The sequence below is a fragment of the Ranitomeya variabilis genome, chromosome 4, assembly GCF_051348905.1.
Source record: "Ranitomeya variabilis isolate aRanVar5 chromosome 4, aRanVar5.hap1, whole genome shotgun sequence".
Taxonomy (NCBI): domain Eukaryota; kingdom Metazoa; phylum Chordata; class Amphibia; order Anura; family Dendrobatidae; genus Ranitomeya; species Ranitomeya variabilis.
In genome coordinates, this window is record NC_135235.1 from 523,798,432 (window position 1) to 523,818,792 (window position 20,361).

The window sequence follows — 20,361 nt, forward strand, 5'->3', positions numbered from 1 at the left end:
CTGTGTGAGTTGTTTTGGAGACTGTTTTTAAACTTTGCACTTTGCAGTAACATGCGGTTTATGTAATGAATGAATTTCTTATGTCATAGCTTTATTTCGTTTGGTGTTTATAATTGTTGTAATGGTATATGTATCACATGGTACTTTGTATTTGCTATGATTGGTTGGGGTGATGTATATAAGCTCAAGACCTCTGTCATACCTTCACTCCTTGAAAAAGCCACGGGAGGCGAAACGTGCGTTGGAGCTGGAGTCTGGGGGAACCACGGATCATCTTTTTACTGGTACTTATGCTGAGAGACACTATTTTTGCACTTTATTTGGTCTTAGGACCTTGTTGGACACTTATTAGTACTTACCTTGTTTCTTTGAGGTTTACTTCCCAGGATTATTGATCTGTACCCCTTTGGATGTATTTAGCAATTTGCACTATGCACTATTCTTGTCAGTTTCTCCATTTTTAAATTTTTGTTTTATTGAATAAACTTATTTACAGTAGTTGTTTATATCTTTGGTATTATGTCCTTTCTTTAGGTTATAATTTGGTATTTGGGACATTTAGTGAGATTGTCTCACTTAGTTGTGTTTTTGCACTTCTGAACAGAGGCCAGACTCAGTGGCTCCCTCAGGGGTTTCATCTAAATCACGTCACTTGGAGATTTAGTTGGAAACCCCAAAGAAAGTGCTTAATGAGCAGCGATGGATAAATGTGATCCCAAACAATATGTAAAATGTTTCTAATAAAAGCTTCAACTCAATCCGCAAAAAATAGCAAGTCCCCATTCAGGGCTGTCACCTGTCAATGGAAATATAGGGGGTTCCACACTTCTGGTAGTACAAAGGCTCTGGAAAAGCGATATGGCTCCTTGCCCCCCAAAGAAATGCAGCGAATTCTGTAGTCCCAATTCCAAATGTCCCCTCCTTTCTGAGCCCCAGTGTGCCTAAACCACATTTAGCGTCCACATGTTTGGCAATTCTGTAGTGAGGAGAGTCCACATAATTTATGGGTGCGTGTCTCCAGCAGCACGAGATTGGCACAATGTGCCGGTCACTTCAACCTATTGGGCACTAGTACTACAATGGCCATTTGCAATTTACTCAGTAACATCCACTGCTTCTTGTGTCTGTAAAACACCCATGAAGTCAAAATCGTCACTACACCTGTAAATTCCCAAAGCGGTATCATTTCAAAAACGGGGTCACTTGAGGGGGAATTCTGCTCTTCTAGCACTTGAGGGCTCGGTATATGGAGTCCGCAAACTATTCTAGAAAAATCTCCTGAGTCTTGTTGTATGGCTAAACAGTACTATACAGCCACATATTGGGTATTTCTACAGTCAGCAGAATTTGTGAGACAAATTTGGTGCCGTTTTTACCCATTTCCCAGTGTGAAAATGGAAAATCTGGCGCTAAAAATATTTTTTTTTGTGTTTAAAAATGTAATTAGTTTTTCTTCACTGCCCAGTGGTATAACATTTTGTGATACACTTTAGGTGTCAAGATGATCACCGCAACACTATTAATTAATCACGAGGTGTAGTTTATAAATTGGGGTACCATATGGGGGTACTCTGCTGTTCTGGCACCTCAGGGGACTCTCCCAGTGGGTCATGGCACCCGCAAACAATTATCATAAAATCTGCATTATAATATGGCGCTCCTTCCCTTCTGAGCTTTGCACTGTGCCTGAAAAGCATTTTCTGTTTACATGTAGGGTGTTGACGCACTCAGGAGAAATTTTTACAATGAACAGATCATTGAGGCTGCGTTCTTTTTTTTCTATTAGCCATTAGAAAAATTAAAAAACTTGGGGCTAAAACAAAATTTTAGTGGTAAAAATGTAATTATTCATTCTTCGTTGCACAATAGTATAAAATTATTTGATGCACATGTGATGTCAATATGATCACTGCACCCCTAGATGAATTCATTGAGGAGTGTAGCTTGTAATATGAGGTCATATATGGGGAGGTTCTGCTGTTCTGGCACCTCAGGGGCTCTGTCAATTTGAAATGGTACCCTCAAACCATTTAATCAAAATGTGAATTCCAATATGGAGCTTCTTCCCTTCTGAGCTTTGCACTGTGCTCAAAAGTAGTATTTCCCCCACATATGGGGTATCTGTGTACTCAGGAGAAATTGCACAACAAATTTTGAGATCCAGTTTCTCCTGCTATCCTTGTGAAAATGAAAAAAATTGGGGCTAAATAGTTTTGCCGGAACCCTTTTTTTTTTCTTCACTTTCACAGATTAACGTTGTAAAATTCTGTGAAGCACCTGATGTTTCAAAGTGTTCACCACATGTCCAGATATTTTCCTGGAGGGGTCTAGTTTCCAAAATGTGGTCACTTGTGTTAGGGGTCGAGTTCCCGTCTCTGCACAGGGGGAATCTCGGGCCATCACCGCTGCGGTCTCCCATTCTTCTCCTGCCGCAGTAGAGTCTGCTCAGCAGAGATGTCGGTCCCAGCGGCTCGCTCAGTCTGGCTCTGTACAGAGAGTTACTGCTGCTTTTCCTGCTTCTGCCATTGAAGTCAGTGCTGGGCAGCAGCGAGCAGACGCTTCTGGGACTAAGTCCTGCTTTTCTCGTTCTGAGCATGCCCAGTGTAAGATCTCTCAGTGGAGATCTTTATTTATGTACTTTGCGCCAGTGTGGTCTTGTATAAGTGTGTTCAGGGACCCGGCTGAAATAAGCCCCTAGAATGCTGGCACCTCCGGCGAGGAGTTTGTATGCTTGGGTATTCAGGGACCAGGCCGAAATAAGCCCTTAGAATGCTGGCACCTCCGGCGAGGAGTTTCGTGTGCATGCATGACCACTGACTGCTCTTGTTTAGGCAGTAGCCTGTGCCTCTGTGGAGTCTAACAGGGCGCAGTGCTTTGAGTTCACGGCTGCTCTGTAAAGTAACAGAGTTGGCTAACACCGTCATTTAGTTCCGCTAATTGCTACCAGCAGGTACTCCTGCACGGTGGACCCCGGGCTGCGAACGCATCTATCATAATAAAATCATATATTCATTTGGTGCGTTCCGCTAGCCCTAACCTAACATAATACTAGCGCCAGGGTCTGGCTAGTAAATGGCGGACATACAGCAATCTTTGCGGTATATCCAGCAGCTGAGGGTAGGTTGGCGGCCCTCGAGAGCTCAACCTCAGCTGTCGATATTTTCACAGTTGCTGTACAGGCGGCTAGCGTGGCTGCAGCCACCTTGTCCACTGCCACCCCTGTTCTGACATTTTCGCGCCTCCCGCTGCCAGAAAAATTTTCTGGAGAAAGCAGATCTTGTAGGGGATTCGTGAGTCAGTGCTCTATTCACCTCGAGTTACTGGCTGCACGTTTTCCCACAGAGCGGGCTAAGGTGGGATTTATTGTATCCCTTTTGTCCGACAGGGCGTTGGAATGGGCTACGCCGCTGTGGGAGCGTGACGATCGTGTGGTGCAGAGTGCTCCGTTGTTTCTGAGTACTCTGAAACAGGTCTTCCTAGGACCTCAAGTCACCCATGATATAGCGCTCCAACTGCTGGCATTAACTCAGGGTGAGTCCTTGGTCAGCCAATTTGCCATCCGTTTCCGAACTTTAGCTTCAGAGCTGGAGTGGTCGGATAAAGCCCTTATCCCCATATTTTGGAGGGGGCTGACTGATCACGTTAAGGACGCTCTGGCCACTAGGGAGATTCCAGCCACACTGGAGGAGTTAATAACTGTCTCTACCCGTATTGACCTCCGTTTTAACGAGCGGAGGTTAGAGCGAGCCCAGTGTAGGCAGAGGTTTCGGCTGGCTCCCACCTTCGCCAAGCCTCTGGAATCTCCGGTCCAGGTTCCTGAGTCACATGAGTCCAGGGAGGTGTCTCGAGCGGGTTCTAAGTCCCGGACCACTTGGGCACCCAAGGTCTGTCATGTTTGCCAGCAGTCTGGACATCTTGCCACCAGATGTTCCCAGCGGTCGAGGAGACGTCAGTCTCTAGTGGTAGTCGGTGGAGGTACACTAGATATGGCGACGTTTGCCTCAAAATTGTCCTTTAAGGGGACAATTATTATTGGCTCATCTTCCCACTCAGTAGAGCTCTGCGTGGATTCTGGGGCGGAGGGCAATTTTATGTCTTCCGCCTTCGCCCAACGTCACGCAATACCCCTGGTTATGCTAGCGCAAGCAGTTACGGTACGAGTGGTGAATGGGTCGACACTGCCCTCACACATAACTCACCAGACCATTCCTTTTTCTCTGTCCATGTCGCCATCCCATCAGGAGACAATATCTCTGCTCGTCATACCTGAGGGAATTGATGAGGTCCTGTTGGGAATACCTTGGTTACGGTACCACTCTCCACATATCGAGTGGTCCTCAGGCAGAATTTTGGGATGGGGTGAGTCTTGTGAGGGTAGGTGTCAAAGGGAGTGCGTTCAGGTTGCTACTACAGAGGTACCCGCAGATCTATCCTCTCTCCCCAAGCAATATTGGTCTCATGCGGACGTGTTCTCTAAAAAGGCGGCGGAGACCCTTCCGCCTCACCGCCCCTATGACTGTCCTATTGACCTCTTGCCTGGTGCTGAGCCTCCCCGGGTTCGAGTTTATCCGTTATCTCTCCCGGAGACGGAGGCTATGTCTCAGTACATCCAAGAGAATCTGGCAAGAGGGTCAATCAGGAAGTCAGTGTCGCCTGCTGGGGCTGGGTTCTTCTTTGTTCAGAAGAAGAATGGAGAACTGCGTCCATGTATTGATTACAGGGGTCTTAACGCCATCACCGTTAAGAACAAATACCCATTACCCCTGATATCTGAGATTTTTGATAGGCTACGGGGAGCAAGGGTATTTACAAAATTAGATCTGCGGGGTGCTTACAACCTGATTCGCATCCGTGAGGGGGACGAATGGAAGAAGGCTTTTAACACCAGGGATGGGCACTATGAGTATCTGGTGATGCCCTTCGGGCTCTGTAATGCCCCAGCTGTTTTCCAAGACTTTGTGAACGACATCTTCCGAGATATGCTCACCACCTCGGTCGTAGTCTATCTGGATGATATTCTCATCTACTCTCCAGATATTGACTCCCATCGGAGAGATGTTCGCAAAGTCTTTGACCTCTTACGGGCAAACTCCCTCTACGCCAAGTTGGAGAAGTGTGTGTTTGAGCAGGAGTCCTTGCCATTTCTTGGTTATATCATCTCTGCCCAGGGTTTGGCTATGGATCCTGCCAAGCTACAGGCTATGATGGACTGGCAGGAACCCCATTCTCTTAAAGCGGTGCAGCGCTTTATGGGGTTCATTAACTACTATCGACAGTTCATTCCACACTTCTCAACTTTGGTGGCTCCCTTGGTTGCCCTTACCAAGAAGGGAGCAAATCCCAAATTGTGGTCTGAGGAGGTCTCCAAGGCCTTTAAATCCATAAAGTCACACTTCGCTAGCGCTCCCATCCTACATCGCCCCGATGTAGACAAACCATTTATCATGGAGGTGGATGCCTCATCTGTTGGTGCTGGAGCGGTCCTTTTCCAAAAAGATGCTCAAGGTCGGAAGCATCCTTGCTTCTTTTCTAAGACCTTCTCACCAGCAGAGAGGAATTATTCCATCGGGGACAGGGAGTTGCTGGCCATGAAGTTGGCTTTCTCGGAGTGGAGACATCTCTTGGAGGGAGCTCGTTTTCCTTTCCAAGTCTTCACAGACCATAAAAATTTGGTGTACCTGCAGACAGCCCAGCGGTTAAATTCTCGCCAGGCTAGATGGTCCTTGTTCTTCTCCCGCTTCCATTTCACCCTCCTTTGTGGTGGGTTTGCCCAAGTCTCGGGGCTGTACCATCATTTGGGTTATCACTGATCATTTTTCTAAAATGGTGCATTTGGTGCCGCTTCCACGGTTACCTTCAGCACGGGCCTTGGCAGCGTTGTTCATAAAGCACATCTTCCGCCTACATGGTATGCCAGACAAAATTGTCAGTGACCGGGGTCCCCAGTTTGCGTCTCGGTTCTGGAGAGCGCTTTGTCATCTTCTCAGCATTGAGTTAAATCTCTCTTCCGCATATCATCCCGAGACGAATGGATTGGTAGAGAGGGCCAATCAGACCTTGGTCACATATCTGCGACATTTTGTCTCAGCCAGGCAGGATGACTGGGCATCCTTGCTACCGTGGGCAGAGTTTGCGCTGAACAATGCGGTAGCCGACTCCACTGGACAAACCCCATTCCTCCTCAACTATGGTCAGCATCCGCGGGTACCTGTGCCTATGCCCGTGTCTTCGGCCGACTCCAGGGTGGCAGACTGGGCTGTGGAGGCACGGGATATTTGGGACCGCACTCAGGATGCCATTCAGGCCTCCAAGGAGAGAATGAGGTCCTCCGCCAATGCACATCGGCGCCCCGCTCCGACCTTTTGCCCCTCTTGAAACCTGTATACATGTCCCGGTTTTCCGAGTCATCTGCCGGGACATCGTGTTTGTCTATGGACGATTACGAGGTGAACGCTATTTTGGGGTGCAAGGTGGTTCGTGGAAAAAATTTTTATTTGGTGTACTGGAAGGGTTACGGTCCTGAGGATAGGTCCTGGGAGCCTGCTGAGCGCATTCGGGCTCCGCAGCTCATTCCTGCCTTCGAGCGTAGCGAGGTCCAAGGAGGGGGGGCCCATGTTAGGGGTCGAGTTCCCGTCTCTGCACAGGGGGAATCTCGGGCCATCACCGCTGCGGTCTCCCATTCTTCTCCTGCCGCAGTGGAGTCTGCTCAGCGGAGACGTCGGTCCCAGCGGCTCGCTCAGTCTGGCTCTGTATGGAGAGTTACTGCTGCTTTTCCTGCTTCTGCCATTGAAGTCAGTGCTGGGCAGCGGCGAGCAGACGCTTCTAGGACTAAGTCCTGCTTTTCTCGTTCTGAGCATGCCCAGTGTAAGATCTCTCGCTGGAGATCGAGGGTCACATGATCAGACACTGCAGCTAAGGTCCTGTAGGTGCTCACGCTCTGTGGCAGCCTCTCATTGGTCCTTCCAGGAAGGTCCTGAACGTGCTGCAGCTATTTAAGGTTCGCATGGCCGCATGGCCATGCGCTAGTATTGCTCTTTATGTACTTTGCGCCAGTGTGGTCTTGTATAAGTGTGTTCAGGGACCCGGCTGAAATAAGCCCCTAGAATGCTGGCACCTCCGGCGAGGAGTTTGTATGCTTGGGTATTCAGGGACCAGGCCAAAATAAGCCCTTAGAATGCTGGCACCTCCGGCGAGGAGTTTTGTGTGCATGCATGACCACTGACTGCTCTTGTTTAGGCAGTAGCCTGTGCCTCTGTGGAGTCTAACAGGGCGCAGTGCTTTGAGTTCACGGCTGCTCTGTGAAGTAACAGAGTTAGCTAACACCGTCATTTAGTTCCGCTAATTGCTAGCAGCAGGTTCTCCTGCACGGTGGACCCCGGGCTGCGAACGCATCTATCATAATAAAATCATATATTCATTTGGTGCGTTCCGCTAGCCCTAACCTAACAACTTGTGGGGGGGGTTTCCACTATTTAGGCATACCAGGGGCTCTCTGAAAGGGACATGGCGTCAGCGTTGGATTGCAGCAAATTTTGCATTCAAAAAGTCAAATGGTGCTCCTTGCCTTGCGAGCCCTGCCATGCACTCAAACAGTACATTTTGAGTGCAGAACAGGGTCTCCAGATGTGACATGACACCCACAGACTATTCCATCAAAGTCTGCATTTCAAACATCACTCCTTCCTTTCTGTGCACTACCGTGCACTCAAGCAGTAGTTTTCTCCCACAGATGGGGTACTGGTGTGCTCAGGAGAAATTGCACAAAAAATTCTGGGGTACATTTTCTCTTATTTCCTTTTTGAAAATATAGAAACTTGGATCTAAATCAAAATTTCTATGAAAAAAAAAGTTTAAATGTTCATTTTCTTTTCCTTCCACATTCCATTAATTCCTGTGAAGATCCTGAAAGGTTAATAAACTTCTTGAATGTGGTTTTGAGCACCTTGAAGGGTGCAGTTTTTATAATGGTGTCACTTTTGGGTATTTTCTGTCATATAGGCCCCCGAAAGTCACTTCAAATGCGATGTGGTCCCTAAAAAACATGGTTTTGCAAATTTTGTCGGAAAAGTGAGAAATTGCTGATCAACTTTTAATCGATCTAACTTCAAAACAAAAAAAAGTTTCAAAAATTGTGCTGATGTAAACTAGACATGTGGAAAATGTTATTTAATAACTATTTTTTGTGACATAATTCTCAGATTTAAGGGCAGAAAATTTTTTAAAGTTTGAAAATTGCTAAAATTGACAAATTTCTTTTTTTTTTTTTTTCACATGAAGTACAATATGTCATGAAAAAAAACAATCTCTGAATCACTGAGATCCCTTGAAGTGTTCCAGAGTTATTACCTCCTAAAGTGACACTGGTCAGAGTTGTAAAATTTGGCCTGGTCATGAAGGTGAAACAGGCTGGGGGGGGGGAAGGGGGGGTGAAGGGGTTAATGGAGCAAAAACAGATCCCAGCAACAGTAATTATAGTAGTAAAAAAAAATTCAAGTCTATCTCTGTCATTTCTTTGAAACACACAATGGCGACACAGGCAGTTTGTAGATTTGAGGTATTGAAAGGATGAAGCGCCCAGCAAGAAGAGGTGATTGGTTTGCTCTTTCGCGAACTCATGAAGCGTTCTAGATATTTCATTTGGACACTCGATCCCTTTTTGGCTTAAAATTTAGGATTCGTTATTATTAAAAAACAATCTTGTCACAATATGCCTTGTGATTATGTATTTTATGTAAGATGCGAGTCATTGATTTGTTCCTTCCATATGTCAGCATATCTTTAGCTTTGTCTGCCGTTGTCGTATTGGCTTGCAAATCAGTTGTGGGTGGATACTCCTTGATGGTTCAGCATGCTTCTTCACTATGTACAAGTCATTCATTGTCATACAAAAGTGGTATGATTAAGAGAGTTGTAATGCTTGAAACGTGTAGGTCTAATGTTATGTATTTTTCATGTTTTTAGAGCAGTAAATGATTTTAATCTTTTTGCTTATCTTTTTCTGTTTGCTTTTTTTGTGGCAGCTGGATAACTTTTCTTTTTCCTCATACTCACCTGAAATTGGAGCCAGGATCTTTCCATGCACCGCACCCTTCGTAGATAATTGCCTGCACTTGTGAACTGATATTTCGTTTTTTTTACTCTCCTCTTACTAGTTCTAAAGTTCAGCCTGGTTGCAGCTCTATAGTAGCAAGGACGTCTGCACAGACAAAGAGCAGTACCCGCTGCACCAACTGTACGTAAAGGTACTTCCGAGAAGGAGATAAAGTAACTGAGGTATTATAATGGTCTGGGTGGTATGACTTACTGGGCTGAAGCACACAATGTGAAAAGTCTTAAAATATAGGCAGTTCTTTTTACTTATTGGCAATGTCTCCACCTGCAGCTGTCAAGCTTCCGTATTCTCAATTTGCATTGTTATGACATGTATACGTGCAATGAGACAGAAGTTTTCATCAGGGCGGCATAACAAATTAAATTTGGTGTAAATCTGCCAGTCACACACGGTTAATCTGTAACAAACACCTGATAATGTTTCAAATGCAATCAAAGCAGGAAGTACACTTTCTTTTCCAAATGACCAGAATTAACCCTTTCAGTGAAATGCGTGTTTATTAAGAATTTACTAATTGACTTTCTGGAATGTAGGCTGAGACTGATAATGGGGTGCAAAGACTGATGTCCTCTCATCTGGCCACATTCAGAACCTTTTGTAAGTCAGGGTGTATAGTGCTCAGTTTGGCACCCTATGTAAGGCCACGTTCAGTATTTGGTCAGTATTTTACCTCAGTATCTGTAAGCCAAAACCAGGAGTGGGTGATAAATACAGAACTGGTGACTGGTTTCTATTATACTTTCCCTCTGACTGTTCCCACTCCTGATTTTGGCTTACACATACTGAGGTAAAATACTGATCGTGTGACCACGGCCTAACTGACGCTAACAACTACTGTATATGTTTGTCAAGACAGTCCTGGCAAATGTACAATGTGGATTCTCACTGACTTTATATTAATGCTAAATCCAAAGTATAGGCCATCATTATAACTCTTAGGTCAGGGTCAGATGAACATATGGAAAATTTTCATCCATTTTGACATACGTGTGGCATCCATGTGGCCGTATTTTACATCCGTGTGACATCCATTATTTTTGTTTATCACATTTTTTTTTTATTATGACTGATTTATTTTTCAATTAATTCTAAATAAAGGTTGTTATTTTATTTGGGCTTTTGTGCTTCCTTTTTTTAGGGTTTCTTTGTTACAGTGAACGCAATATTGCATTTTAATGTGGCGTATGACGAAGACCACAATATTTGTGACTGTCTTCCCTTAAAATGCATTACAAAGTCAGGTAATACAATGACGAAGGATGCATGACTGTAGGACGTAGCCTATTTTTGTTATTTCAGCACATTCCGGGGTTTATATGTTTCAAATTATTAACTTTTAGGTTTTAGCCTAATCTTATTACATGAATAAAATTGCAAAGTGCTTATAAAAGAAAAAACTGTGCAATTCACCTCTTACTTCTCATTGCCTTGGTTATTGGCCACCTTTGCAGAGATGGCTGGTTTCCTAGGTATGGAGCAATCACTCGAAAGCTTTGTGATACAGATAGCAAGCATTGCTCTGGATCCAAGCTTAGGCTACTTTCACACTAGCGTCGTACGACGCACGACGAATTGCGTCGTTGCGACGTACCGACGCAAGCAGTGAAAGCGCCGCACAACGGGGGCAGCGGATGCTGTTTTTCAACGCATCCGCTGCCCCACTGTGAGGTGCGGGGAGGAGGGGGCGGAGTTCCGGCGTACACGACGCACCAAAAAACGTTACATGCAACGTTTTTTGGTAGCGACGGTCCGACGCAACCGTCGCACTGCGTCGCTAATGCAAGTCTGTGGAGAAAAAACGCATCCTGCAAGCACTTATTATAGTGCTTTGGCACAAAGCACTATATTGTTATTCCATCGTGGTAAACTTCTTATTATTATTCAGTCCGCAGTTGATGCGGCCCAAACCGCTTCACTCACAGACTCCAGTGAGGTGTCATTTCGAAGCCAGCGTCCCCAAGAGGTGTGCTAAGTATTTTTCGTGTTGATCGGATTTGTAGTTTTGGCGCAATTTGCGTTTGAAAAAAGTGTTTCAATGCATTTCAATAGGGAAATTTCCCCATACGTTTATAATGGGCCTGATTTCTGAGGCAATTTCTAAAAATAACTGCCAAATGCCACCTGGCTGATTAGCTCATTGATATGCGCAGTCAGACACAGTTACTATGCCAACGCCTACGAACTGTACCAAGACACAGTTTTGTCAGATAAGATCAGCTCTTAAAGTGACAGCACAATTCCAAAGCACTATCTGTAGTCTTATTATTATTACTAGATGGTGGCCCGATTCTAACTCATCGGGTATTCTAGAATATGCATGTCCACGTAGTATATTGCACAGCCACATAGTATACAGCGCGGAGCCGCGCAGTATACAGCGCGGAGCCGCGCAGCATACAGCGCGGAGCCGCTCAGCATACAGAGCGGAGCCGCGCAGCATACAGAGCAGAGCTGCGCTACAGCGCAGAGCCGCGCAGCATACAGCGCAGAGCCGCGCAGCATACAGCGCAGAGCCGCGCAGCATACAGCGAGGAGCCGCGCAGCATACAGCGAGGAGCCGCGCAGCTTACAGCGCAGAGCCGCGCTACAGCGCAGAGCCGCGCAGCATACAGCGCAGAGCCGCGTAGCATACAGCGCAGAGCCACGCAGCATACAGCGCAGAGCCGTGTAGCATACAGCGCAGAGCCGCGCAGCATACAGCGCAGAGCCGTGTAGCATACAGCACAGAGCCGCGCAGCATACAGCGCAGAGCCACGCAGCTTACAGCGCAGAGCCGCGCAGCATACAGCGCTGAGCCGCGCATTATACAGCGCAGAGCCGCGCAGCATACAGCGCAGAGCCGCGCAGCATACATCGCAGAGCCGCGCATTATACATCGCAGAGCCGCCCAGTATACATCGCAGAGCCGCCCAGTATACATCGCAGAGCCGCCCAGTAAACAGCGCAGAGCCGCGCAGTATACAGCGCAGAGCCACAGAGTATACAGCGCAGAGCCGCGCAGCATACAGCGCAGAGCCCCGCAGCATACAGCACAGAGCCGCGCAGTATACAGCGCAGAGCCGCGCAGTATACAGCGCAGAGCCGCGCATTATACAGCGCAGAGCCACGCAGTATACAGCGCAGAGCCACGCAGTATACAGCGCAGAGCCACGCAGTATACAGCGCAGAGCCACGCAGTATACAGCGCAGAGCCACGCAGTATATAGCGCAGAGCCACATAGTTATACTGCCCAGTCACGTAGTATATTGTCCAGTCACATAGTATACTGCATTTCCCTGTTAAAAAAAAAAAAGAATTAAAATAAAAAATAGTTACATACTCACCTCCTGGAGCGGCCGGTACCTGATGCTTGTTGCACCTCCTAGAGTGGCCGGTACACGATGCTTGTTGCACCTCCTGGAGCGGCCGGTACCCGATGTTTGTTGCTCGCTCTGGTCCCAAGAGTGCATTGCGGTCTCACGAGATGATGACGTAGCGGTGTCGTGAGACCACACGTCATCATCTCGCGAGACCGCAATGAATGCAGCGGTGACCGGGGCGTCGCGCGGAGCGGGAAAAGCCGGTTCCTGATCCGGAGGGTCCACCGGAGGATGAGTATGTAACTATTTTTTATTTTTTTTATTATTTTTAACATTAGATATTTTTACTATTCATGCTGCATAAGCAGCATCAATAGTAAAAAGGTGGTCACACAGGGTTAATAGCAGCGTTAACTGAGTGCGTTACACCGCGGTCAACGCTGCCATTAACCCTGTGTGAGTGCTGACCGGGGGGGGGGGGGGAGTATGCGGGCGCCGGGCAGTGAGTGTGGGGAGTAAGGAGCGGCCATTTTCTTCCGTACTGTGCGCGTCGCTGATTGGTCGCGGCAGCTATGACAGGCAGCTGCCGAGACCAATCAGCGAACGAATAACGGTGACAGAAAGACGGAAGTGCCCTTAGGCAATTATATAGTAGATTACCCCGCTCACCAATTCGGACCCCGAGTGGCCCCACCCACCAAATCGGACCCTGAGGTGCCCAGCCCACCAAATCGGTCCCTGAGGTGCCCCGCCCACCGAATCGGACCCAGAGTGACCCCGCCCACCGAATCGGACCCAGAGTGACCGCGCCCACAAAATCAGACCCAGATTGACCCAACCCACCAAATCAGACCGCCTGAGGGGCACCCAAGTGTGATAGTCTTGCAGGGGCAGCCCGTGCACCATTCCAAAGCACTATCTGTAGTTCCTTCAGGAAATACCCATCTAGTTATTATTATTATAATTTATTAATTTTTTTGCAGGATGCGTTTTTTCTACAAGACGACGCATAGCGACGTGCAGTGCACGATGCTAGTGTGAAAGTAGCCTTAGGAGTCCTTGTAGTCCTTCAATGCTATAAAGGTAAAGCTGCACTGGAGAACGAACAGTTTGGCCAGTGACTCAGTCATGCCTCCATCCCAAACCGCAAACTGTCAATCAGGAGCGCACCACCTCTAGCAAGCAGGAAGCCGAGAGGCATGGGAGCAGTGTCCCCATAAAGATCAGTAAAAAAAAATTTTTTTTAATGGGCTCTACTAGATTTCTACCATATAAAACGACTTCCTCTATGTTGCCTTCATTGTTTAGTACTGTATTATGTCCCATATTAAGGCCTTTGTGTTCCTTAACAAAATTAGACTCTCTCTCCTCTATGTGATTCTTTTTTTTTTTCATGGGCCCATATAAAAAAGCAACTTGTGAATAGCCCAATAGAATGTTGTATAACACGTTTGTATGCAGTCAGTGGAAAACATGGACATGAACAAAAACACTGTCTTCCTGTGGCCTAATGTTGACCGTCTGCAGTGAAACTACCTGATTATCCCACAGTCTTCCTATGCTGCTGCTTTGGGAAATCACAGCTCATAAACTCTTGGATACATGACAATTCCAAAACAATATATAGAGAAAACAAAATAAAAACTGGTGAAATTGAACCAGGATCCAACAACTAATTTTTAAAGGCTTTTATGGAAAATGTAGGGGGCAACATGCTTCGTTGCTTTGGTCAATTATCATTAAATTGACCCAAAGTTTATAACCTGTTTATGCCTATGGCCAGCATCAAGGGTATTCGAGTCTACAAATATGATCCTTGGATAGGAGATAATAATTGTCAGATTGGCGTGTCTGTGACACAATCGCTGTGCTCCACCATCATCATTTCTCACATAGATCAGGACTTCTCAAACTTTTTCTTGCAAGTTCATCAGGCCAAGAAAATGCCTGTAGTGTCCATACTAATATAAAAGTCATAATTTTCCTTTTTTCTTTCTGAACCCAATGTAGTGCAGCAGGGTTGGTACAGTGCGACAGATAGGCAGGGACCATACAAAGTTCAACATAAATGGAGTCTTTATTTTTAAAACTCACACATAGGAGTGATGTCCTCTGGATCGCAGGCGGGATTCCATAAACACTGTCCAGAACTCAAAAACCCGTTGCCGTGGACAATGGCATCACTGCGTCTTCTGGGTGCATCAGCCACCTGGAAGTCCCTGGCTCTGTGTTAGCTACACACAGACCTGTGTTGTGCAGAGCCTCCTGCTCTGCAGCTTGGAAACTCCAAACTGACACACCCAAGGCAACACAGACAGATTTTAAATGGTATCGGGACCACTCCCAAAACCCGGAGTGGACAGAGGGATTTGCCCCACTACCAAACCTGCAAATCCCTCTAAAAATAAAAGCCCTTAATGGGTTTTCCTAACAATCTGACTGAGTGACTACTTGGACCCAATCCATTCTTTCTTTTATTTTAACTTGACTCACAAACATCCTGCTGTGAATACAAGGCACTCCAGCGGGTTTATAGGACTCGGTCTGCATCCTGGGGGACACATATTGACCCTCGCAAATGATCCCTCTCACTGCCTCACACCAATATAACAATATAAGTACAAAATCAGTCAATTATGTTGCTAAACTAAATTTCTGCAACCATAGAAAGGACTGAGTAGCATGTAATCACTTATATGAAAACTTCCTTCCCATCTGCACCGCACCAATAACGTGGAGACGCCTCATAGTTTAAGAAGCTCTGCCATAGACCATGAACAGAACAGGCGGATGCAAGTGTGACTGGCCACTCTATTCAACATCTGAGGTCTTGCAGGCGGGATTGATGGGAGACATAAAACTCCTCTTCAATCTAACAACTGGGCCACGTTCACAAGTTCAGTAATTGGTCAGTATTTTACCTCTGTATTTGTAAGCCAAAATAAGGACAGGGTGAAAAATACAGATGTCGTGCACGTTTCTATTATACTTTTCCTCTGATTGTTCCATTCCTGTTTTGCCTTACAAATACTGTTGTAAAATACTGATCAAATAATGAACATGTGAATGTGGCCTTATCCATTGCGTAGGTCACAAACTTTGCAGACTAAAACATCCTTTTTAAAATTAATCTCCAGCTTGTAATGTCATTATAAAAACTAAGCTCCCAATAGTGTTCACTGCAGAAAGCCTGATTTTCATCAGTTATCATTATCTCTATGGAGGGAGTTTGGAGCTTTAAACTTTATAAAGATCTTAAAAAGAAAATGGTGGACATTCCCTTTTGAGAGCATAAAAACAATGCACATAGTTCATAGCTAACATATTTGCTCAATGACTGATTAGAGATAGAAGTTTATTTAAAGGTATTTCAGGTTTTGGCTGGGCTGAGAGTAAACCAGTGCCTCAGTTCATGATTTTGCTGTGTCCCTCCATCTGATTCCCAAAAAAGTGGATCTAGAATTCCCCCAATGAAGTAATTGACATCAGTTAGGGAATATGAGTCCCCATACATGAAAATTAGGCCAACCCTGTCTGCATCTTTCAGAAGCACTGGAGCTGCAATCTTACAGGAACAGCTTTCTTAGAGGACATCCGAGGAACAACTGACAAAACGTCTTTTTGTCTGCAGCATATCCATGGCTGCGTACCCCAGCTCCTGTGACTGCTTTGTGTCACTTCCTCCAGCTTCACTTTCACCAACTGTTGTTTTTGCAAAGAACTCGGACCGACCTCGCATGGAAGTCCAGGAAGTTGTGTACTATGGTGCTGCCACATACCCAAGAGGGGCCAAGGTTATGGTAAGGTTAACTCCTGAAATGTTCCTGTATGATGGTCTCCTTGTATATTAACATTTGATGTTTGATGCTTAGTGCACATATGTAGAAGTACAGCAGGTACCAAGGACATTGGCTGTCTTGTTAAGTCGTCCAGCTTGGTTGTGGGGTGCAGAAATGGGAGCTAATGAAATGGGAGTCTGTATCGGGAATGAAGCTGTGTGGACTAAGGAACCAGTAGAAGAGCGTGATGCACTTCTTGGCATGGATTTGGTCAGGTGAGAAAATATACATAAGACACTCTTAAAATGTTGTATTTTGGCAGACCATAACATATATGGTCAGTATCTATTACTTTTTTGTATTTATGGCTTACACCTTATATCGATATCTTGCCTGTGGTATAGACTGGCATTGGAGCGTGCCCATTCTGCTAAAGCTGCTGTCCAGGTAATCGCTGATCTGCTCACCCAATATGGACAGGGAGGTAGCTGCAAGGAGGACCCCGAGCCTTTCATGTACCACAACACATTCCTGCTGTGTGATCGCTTAGAGGCATACGTGCTCGAGACTGCTGGGCAATACTGGGTGGCCGAGAGAATTACAGGTAAGGTCACAAATCTTCACATGTTGGATTCCAAAGGGTCAATCAAGACAATGTTGCTACATTGTGTTCTTTGACATTTTTAGAGTAAGATCATGGCTCCTGTATTAGATAAGTATTTTACTGCTGGCCAGGGCCTCAATTAGTGGTTGGTTAAGGTATCTACCTGAAGTGGCGTGCATAGTAGTGCTGGACGGATTAGTGAGTACCACGCTCTCCCGTAAACCTTGCCAGGACAACCAGTGGTACTTGGTGGAATTTATAAATGTTTGAAGTAATTGACAGTTTTATCCATGCACTTGTGTCAAGATATAAATCCTACAAAAACAAACTAACAGGCTAATACCTTTCCTACACAGAGGGCGCTCGTAACATTTCTAATCAGCTGAGTGTCGGTACTTCGATATGGCAGGAGCACCCTCGGCTCCGTTCACATGCCCTGGCACAGGGCTGGTGGAACGGGACTGAAGAGTTCAACTTCAGAACTGTCTATTCTTTAAAGACACAACCAGTGCGTATGGAGGCAGCAAAAGCAAGATACAAAGCTGGGCAAGAACTACTAGAGCAGCAAAAAGGTGAGATGGTGAGAAGAGCAATGTTCTACTACATGGACAATATAATACTACTACAAATTATGTGCGTCGTCTTATGTGGAACACTTTAAGGGCAATTTTTTTTACGCTCTCCCCTCATCACTGATCTTACTAAAAATCTTAGTAATCCTGCTAACAAGGGCCGCCACTCTTACTACAGATATGATTCAGTACCAGAAAGGGCTGCCAGGGTAGGAGATATGTATAAAAAAGCATACTAGAGCAAGTTTTTTGGGCAAAGTATAAATCTCAGTGCTGCCATAACTGAGGGTAAAAAAAGAAAGGAGGTGATCTGTGTTTTATGATGAGGTGAGCACTCTGTGTACAGGCGTGCTAAGGGCTGATGACATGTTGGACCCAACAGGAACTCAACAGTGGTAAAAGGCAACTACGCACTGACTTGTGGAAACCGTGCATTGCAAATGGTCAAATCTGTGGCGAGATTTGCAGCATATCAATTTGAATTAAAACCTGCAGCGCCAGACAGTTTGAGCTGCGGACATTATCTCCAGCATGCACCTGAGATACCACATGGTGGATTTATTGCATTAATCTCCATGTGGAGAATCCGCTACATATTTATAACGTGGGAATATAACATAAGTGAGGAAAGTGCATAGAACAGAGAGATGTAAATACATGCAATCCCCTTCCAGGGCACATCACAGCAGAGTCTATGATACAGCTCTTGAGAAATAAGGAGAGTGGGATCTGTATGGATTCTGGGGGCTTCCGCACTACCTCCAGTATGGTCTGTGTGCTTCCTCGCTGTCCTCATTTACCGTGCATCCATCTACTGACGGCTACACCTGATCCATCCAGGTTAGAGACCACTGATGTTACCATTTAATTATAAATGCCGTAGAGATGTGCAGGGGCTTCTGTGTTCTTAAAATAACTAAAGTCCATTTTCACTTCCAAGCACGCTACATTACCTGGCACACCTACCTTCTTCATGCATCTCAACTTCTAAGATAATCAGATATCAAATAGATTAAAGTGCAGCAAAAATGCTATACTGTTACCTACCTCCGGCACTGCGGTCTTGCTCAAGAGCCACTGAAAATGTTTCTTGGTGTAGAGACGATGGAAAAAAGTAACGTTTATTTTCAGGAGGTCCCAAATCTATCGATCTGATTCTAATCTCTCGATTGGAAGAATCTATCTTTCTACTATAATAAAACATAATAAAGTGCCTAATTGGTGGTTGACTGCATAGTAAATGGCCTGGTTTCTATGCCAGGCACTGGCATTACCCAACAAATTGTGCATATATATTTGTGCACTGGATAATTTAAGAGATGTCAAAGATTCTAAAAATTGACTATCTTCTTCCAAAAACATCTGTCCACAGTCGTGGGTGGTAGTGTAGCTCATTAAATCGCAGCAATACCAGTCACAACCTATGGACAGAGGAGGTGCTGTTAGTGGAAGAAAGCAGCCAGGTTTATCTAATCCTGAATAGCATTTGTAAAAAAAAAAAAATACTAAATATGACTGTGCCGACATTTGTCACAGGTCTGTATTTAAGCCCTTTGTATTTTGCTCACACGTGACACAAGTGCCCTGGGTGTTGTCACCTACGTTTGGAGAAAAAGACCCTCTCAGACAAACCCCTCGCTTTCAGACCCAGGTGGACAGAAGGCACGAGCTCTACAAGCATCACCAGATGGCACTCGAGACATCTGAAGGAAATGAGGTATGAAGTACAATGACATGGATAATCATCTACTAAAACCAGTCAGCAACATTGTCTGACCCCAACTTTCGTATTGGGGGGGATTCTTATTGGGTGCATTCATTACTCATCTAGTAATGTGGTGTTTGAACCAATAAAAAGTAAGCAACATAGTAAACAGTCTGTTACTCACATCCTACGGGTTTATGTATACAGTTCCTATATGGATCTATGTAGCTTCAAGACTACAAACAGGCCCTGTATAGATTGATCTTTGTCATGGGATACTCCACTGCCCCATCTTTATTTTTTAGTGTTGGTTTGAAAGTCAAAACATACATTTGATATACATCTCCTTAAAGGGAATCTGTCAGTAGGTATGGGCTATATAATCTGAAAGCACCGTAATATAGGATCAGAGTCCCAGATTACAGTGATATCTCTTACTATGCTGTGTTTTGCTATTTCAATACAATCGGTGTTTTATCAGCAGGAGATCATTACTGGACAACAGGCCTTGTGCCTCCTAGTCCAGCCATGCCCCCAGCACTGATTAGCAGCTCTGTCACTATACAATGTTAACATAAAGCTGCTGTGTGAACTGACTTCTGCTAGATCTGCAGCTGAGAAAACTGATTATAACTTCTCCCAGTATACTAAATGACACATCACTGGAATTGGGGTCTTTCTCCCTACTGCATGGTGCTGTCAGATTACATTGCAAAAACCTACTGACAAATTCCTTCTAAGGCCAGTTTGACACATCCTATTTTAACAGTCTGAGTACCGTTCGCAATGTCCGGACCATCTGTGGGTCTCCTGACCTGAACTCAACAGCCTGAAACGCATGTGGCTGTTTAGTTCGGGGTAAGAGACCTATGGCTGGTCTGAGCATCACAATCTGTACTCAAACCATAAAAGTTGGATGTATGACACCATCTTAAGGTCTTGTTTTACTAACTGCCATAAGATGAACTGAGTCGTCTTGTGTTGTATCTTACACTTCTGTTATCTTCTATTAAGTGGACTGTTCTGGAACAAAGAATTAAATGGGTTTTGGGATAGGTCCGACCTAGTGGTTATTGTACGATATTGATAGTCCTTTCCAGGTTTCACTATTAAAGGGGGTATGCTTTTCTGGATATGTAGGTGTGGACTTTTACGGTAACCTGTCAATTTGCACATTATGTGTGATCTGCAGGCAGCATGTTATATTGCTGGTATAAGGATCTACAGAGTAAAGGAACAAAGTCCAGCTCACCATACCGACATTCCCCAGGTCTCGGAGCACGGAACCG

At 45.4% G+C, this 20,361-nt stretch overlaps 1 protein-coding gene across 5 annotated transcripts in view; it reads left to right on the top strand.

The window, feature by feature from the left end:
• The window catches only part of SCRN2 (secernin 2), a 44,887-nt gene that overhangs the window by 23,049 nt on the left and 1,477 nt on the right, over positions 1-20,361 (top strand). The window contains exons 2-9 of one of the 5 annotated variants that reach the window (XM_077252261.1): positions 9,153-9,273; positions 10,251-10,353; positions 16,044-16,212; positions 16,285-16,466; positions 16,596-16,795; positions 17,152-17,367; positions 18,042-18,207; positions 18,904-19,084. In XM_077252261.1, coding sequence (XP_077108376.1) covers positions 10,337-10,353; positions 16,044-16,212; positions 16,285-16,466; positions 16,596-16,795; positions 17,152-17,367; positions 18,042-18,207; positions 18,904-19,084 — 1,131 coding nt within the window. In that variant the 5' untranslated portion in view covers positions 9,153-9,273; positions 10,251-10,336. Of the gene's footprint in view, positions 1-9,152; positions 9,274-10,250; positions 10,354-15,959; positions 16,213-16,284; positions 16,467-16,595; positions 16,796-17,151; positions 17,368-18,041; positions 18,208-18,903; positions 19,085-20,361 lie in introns of all 5 variants that reach the window. The other 4 variants (XM_077252265.1, XM_077252263.1, XM_077252262.1 and 1 more) reach the window with 4 other exon arrangements.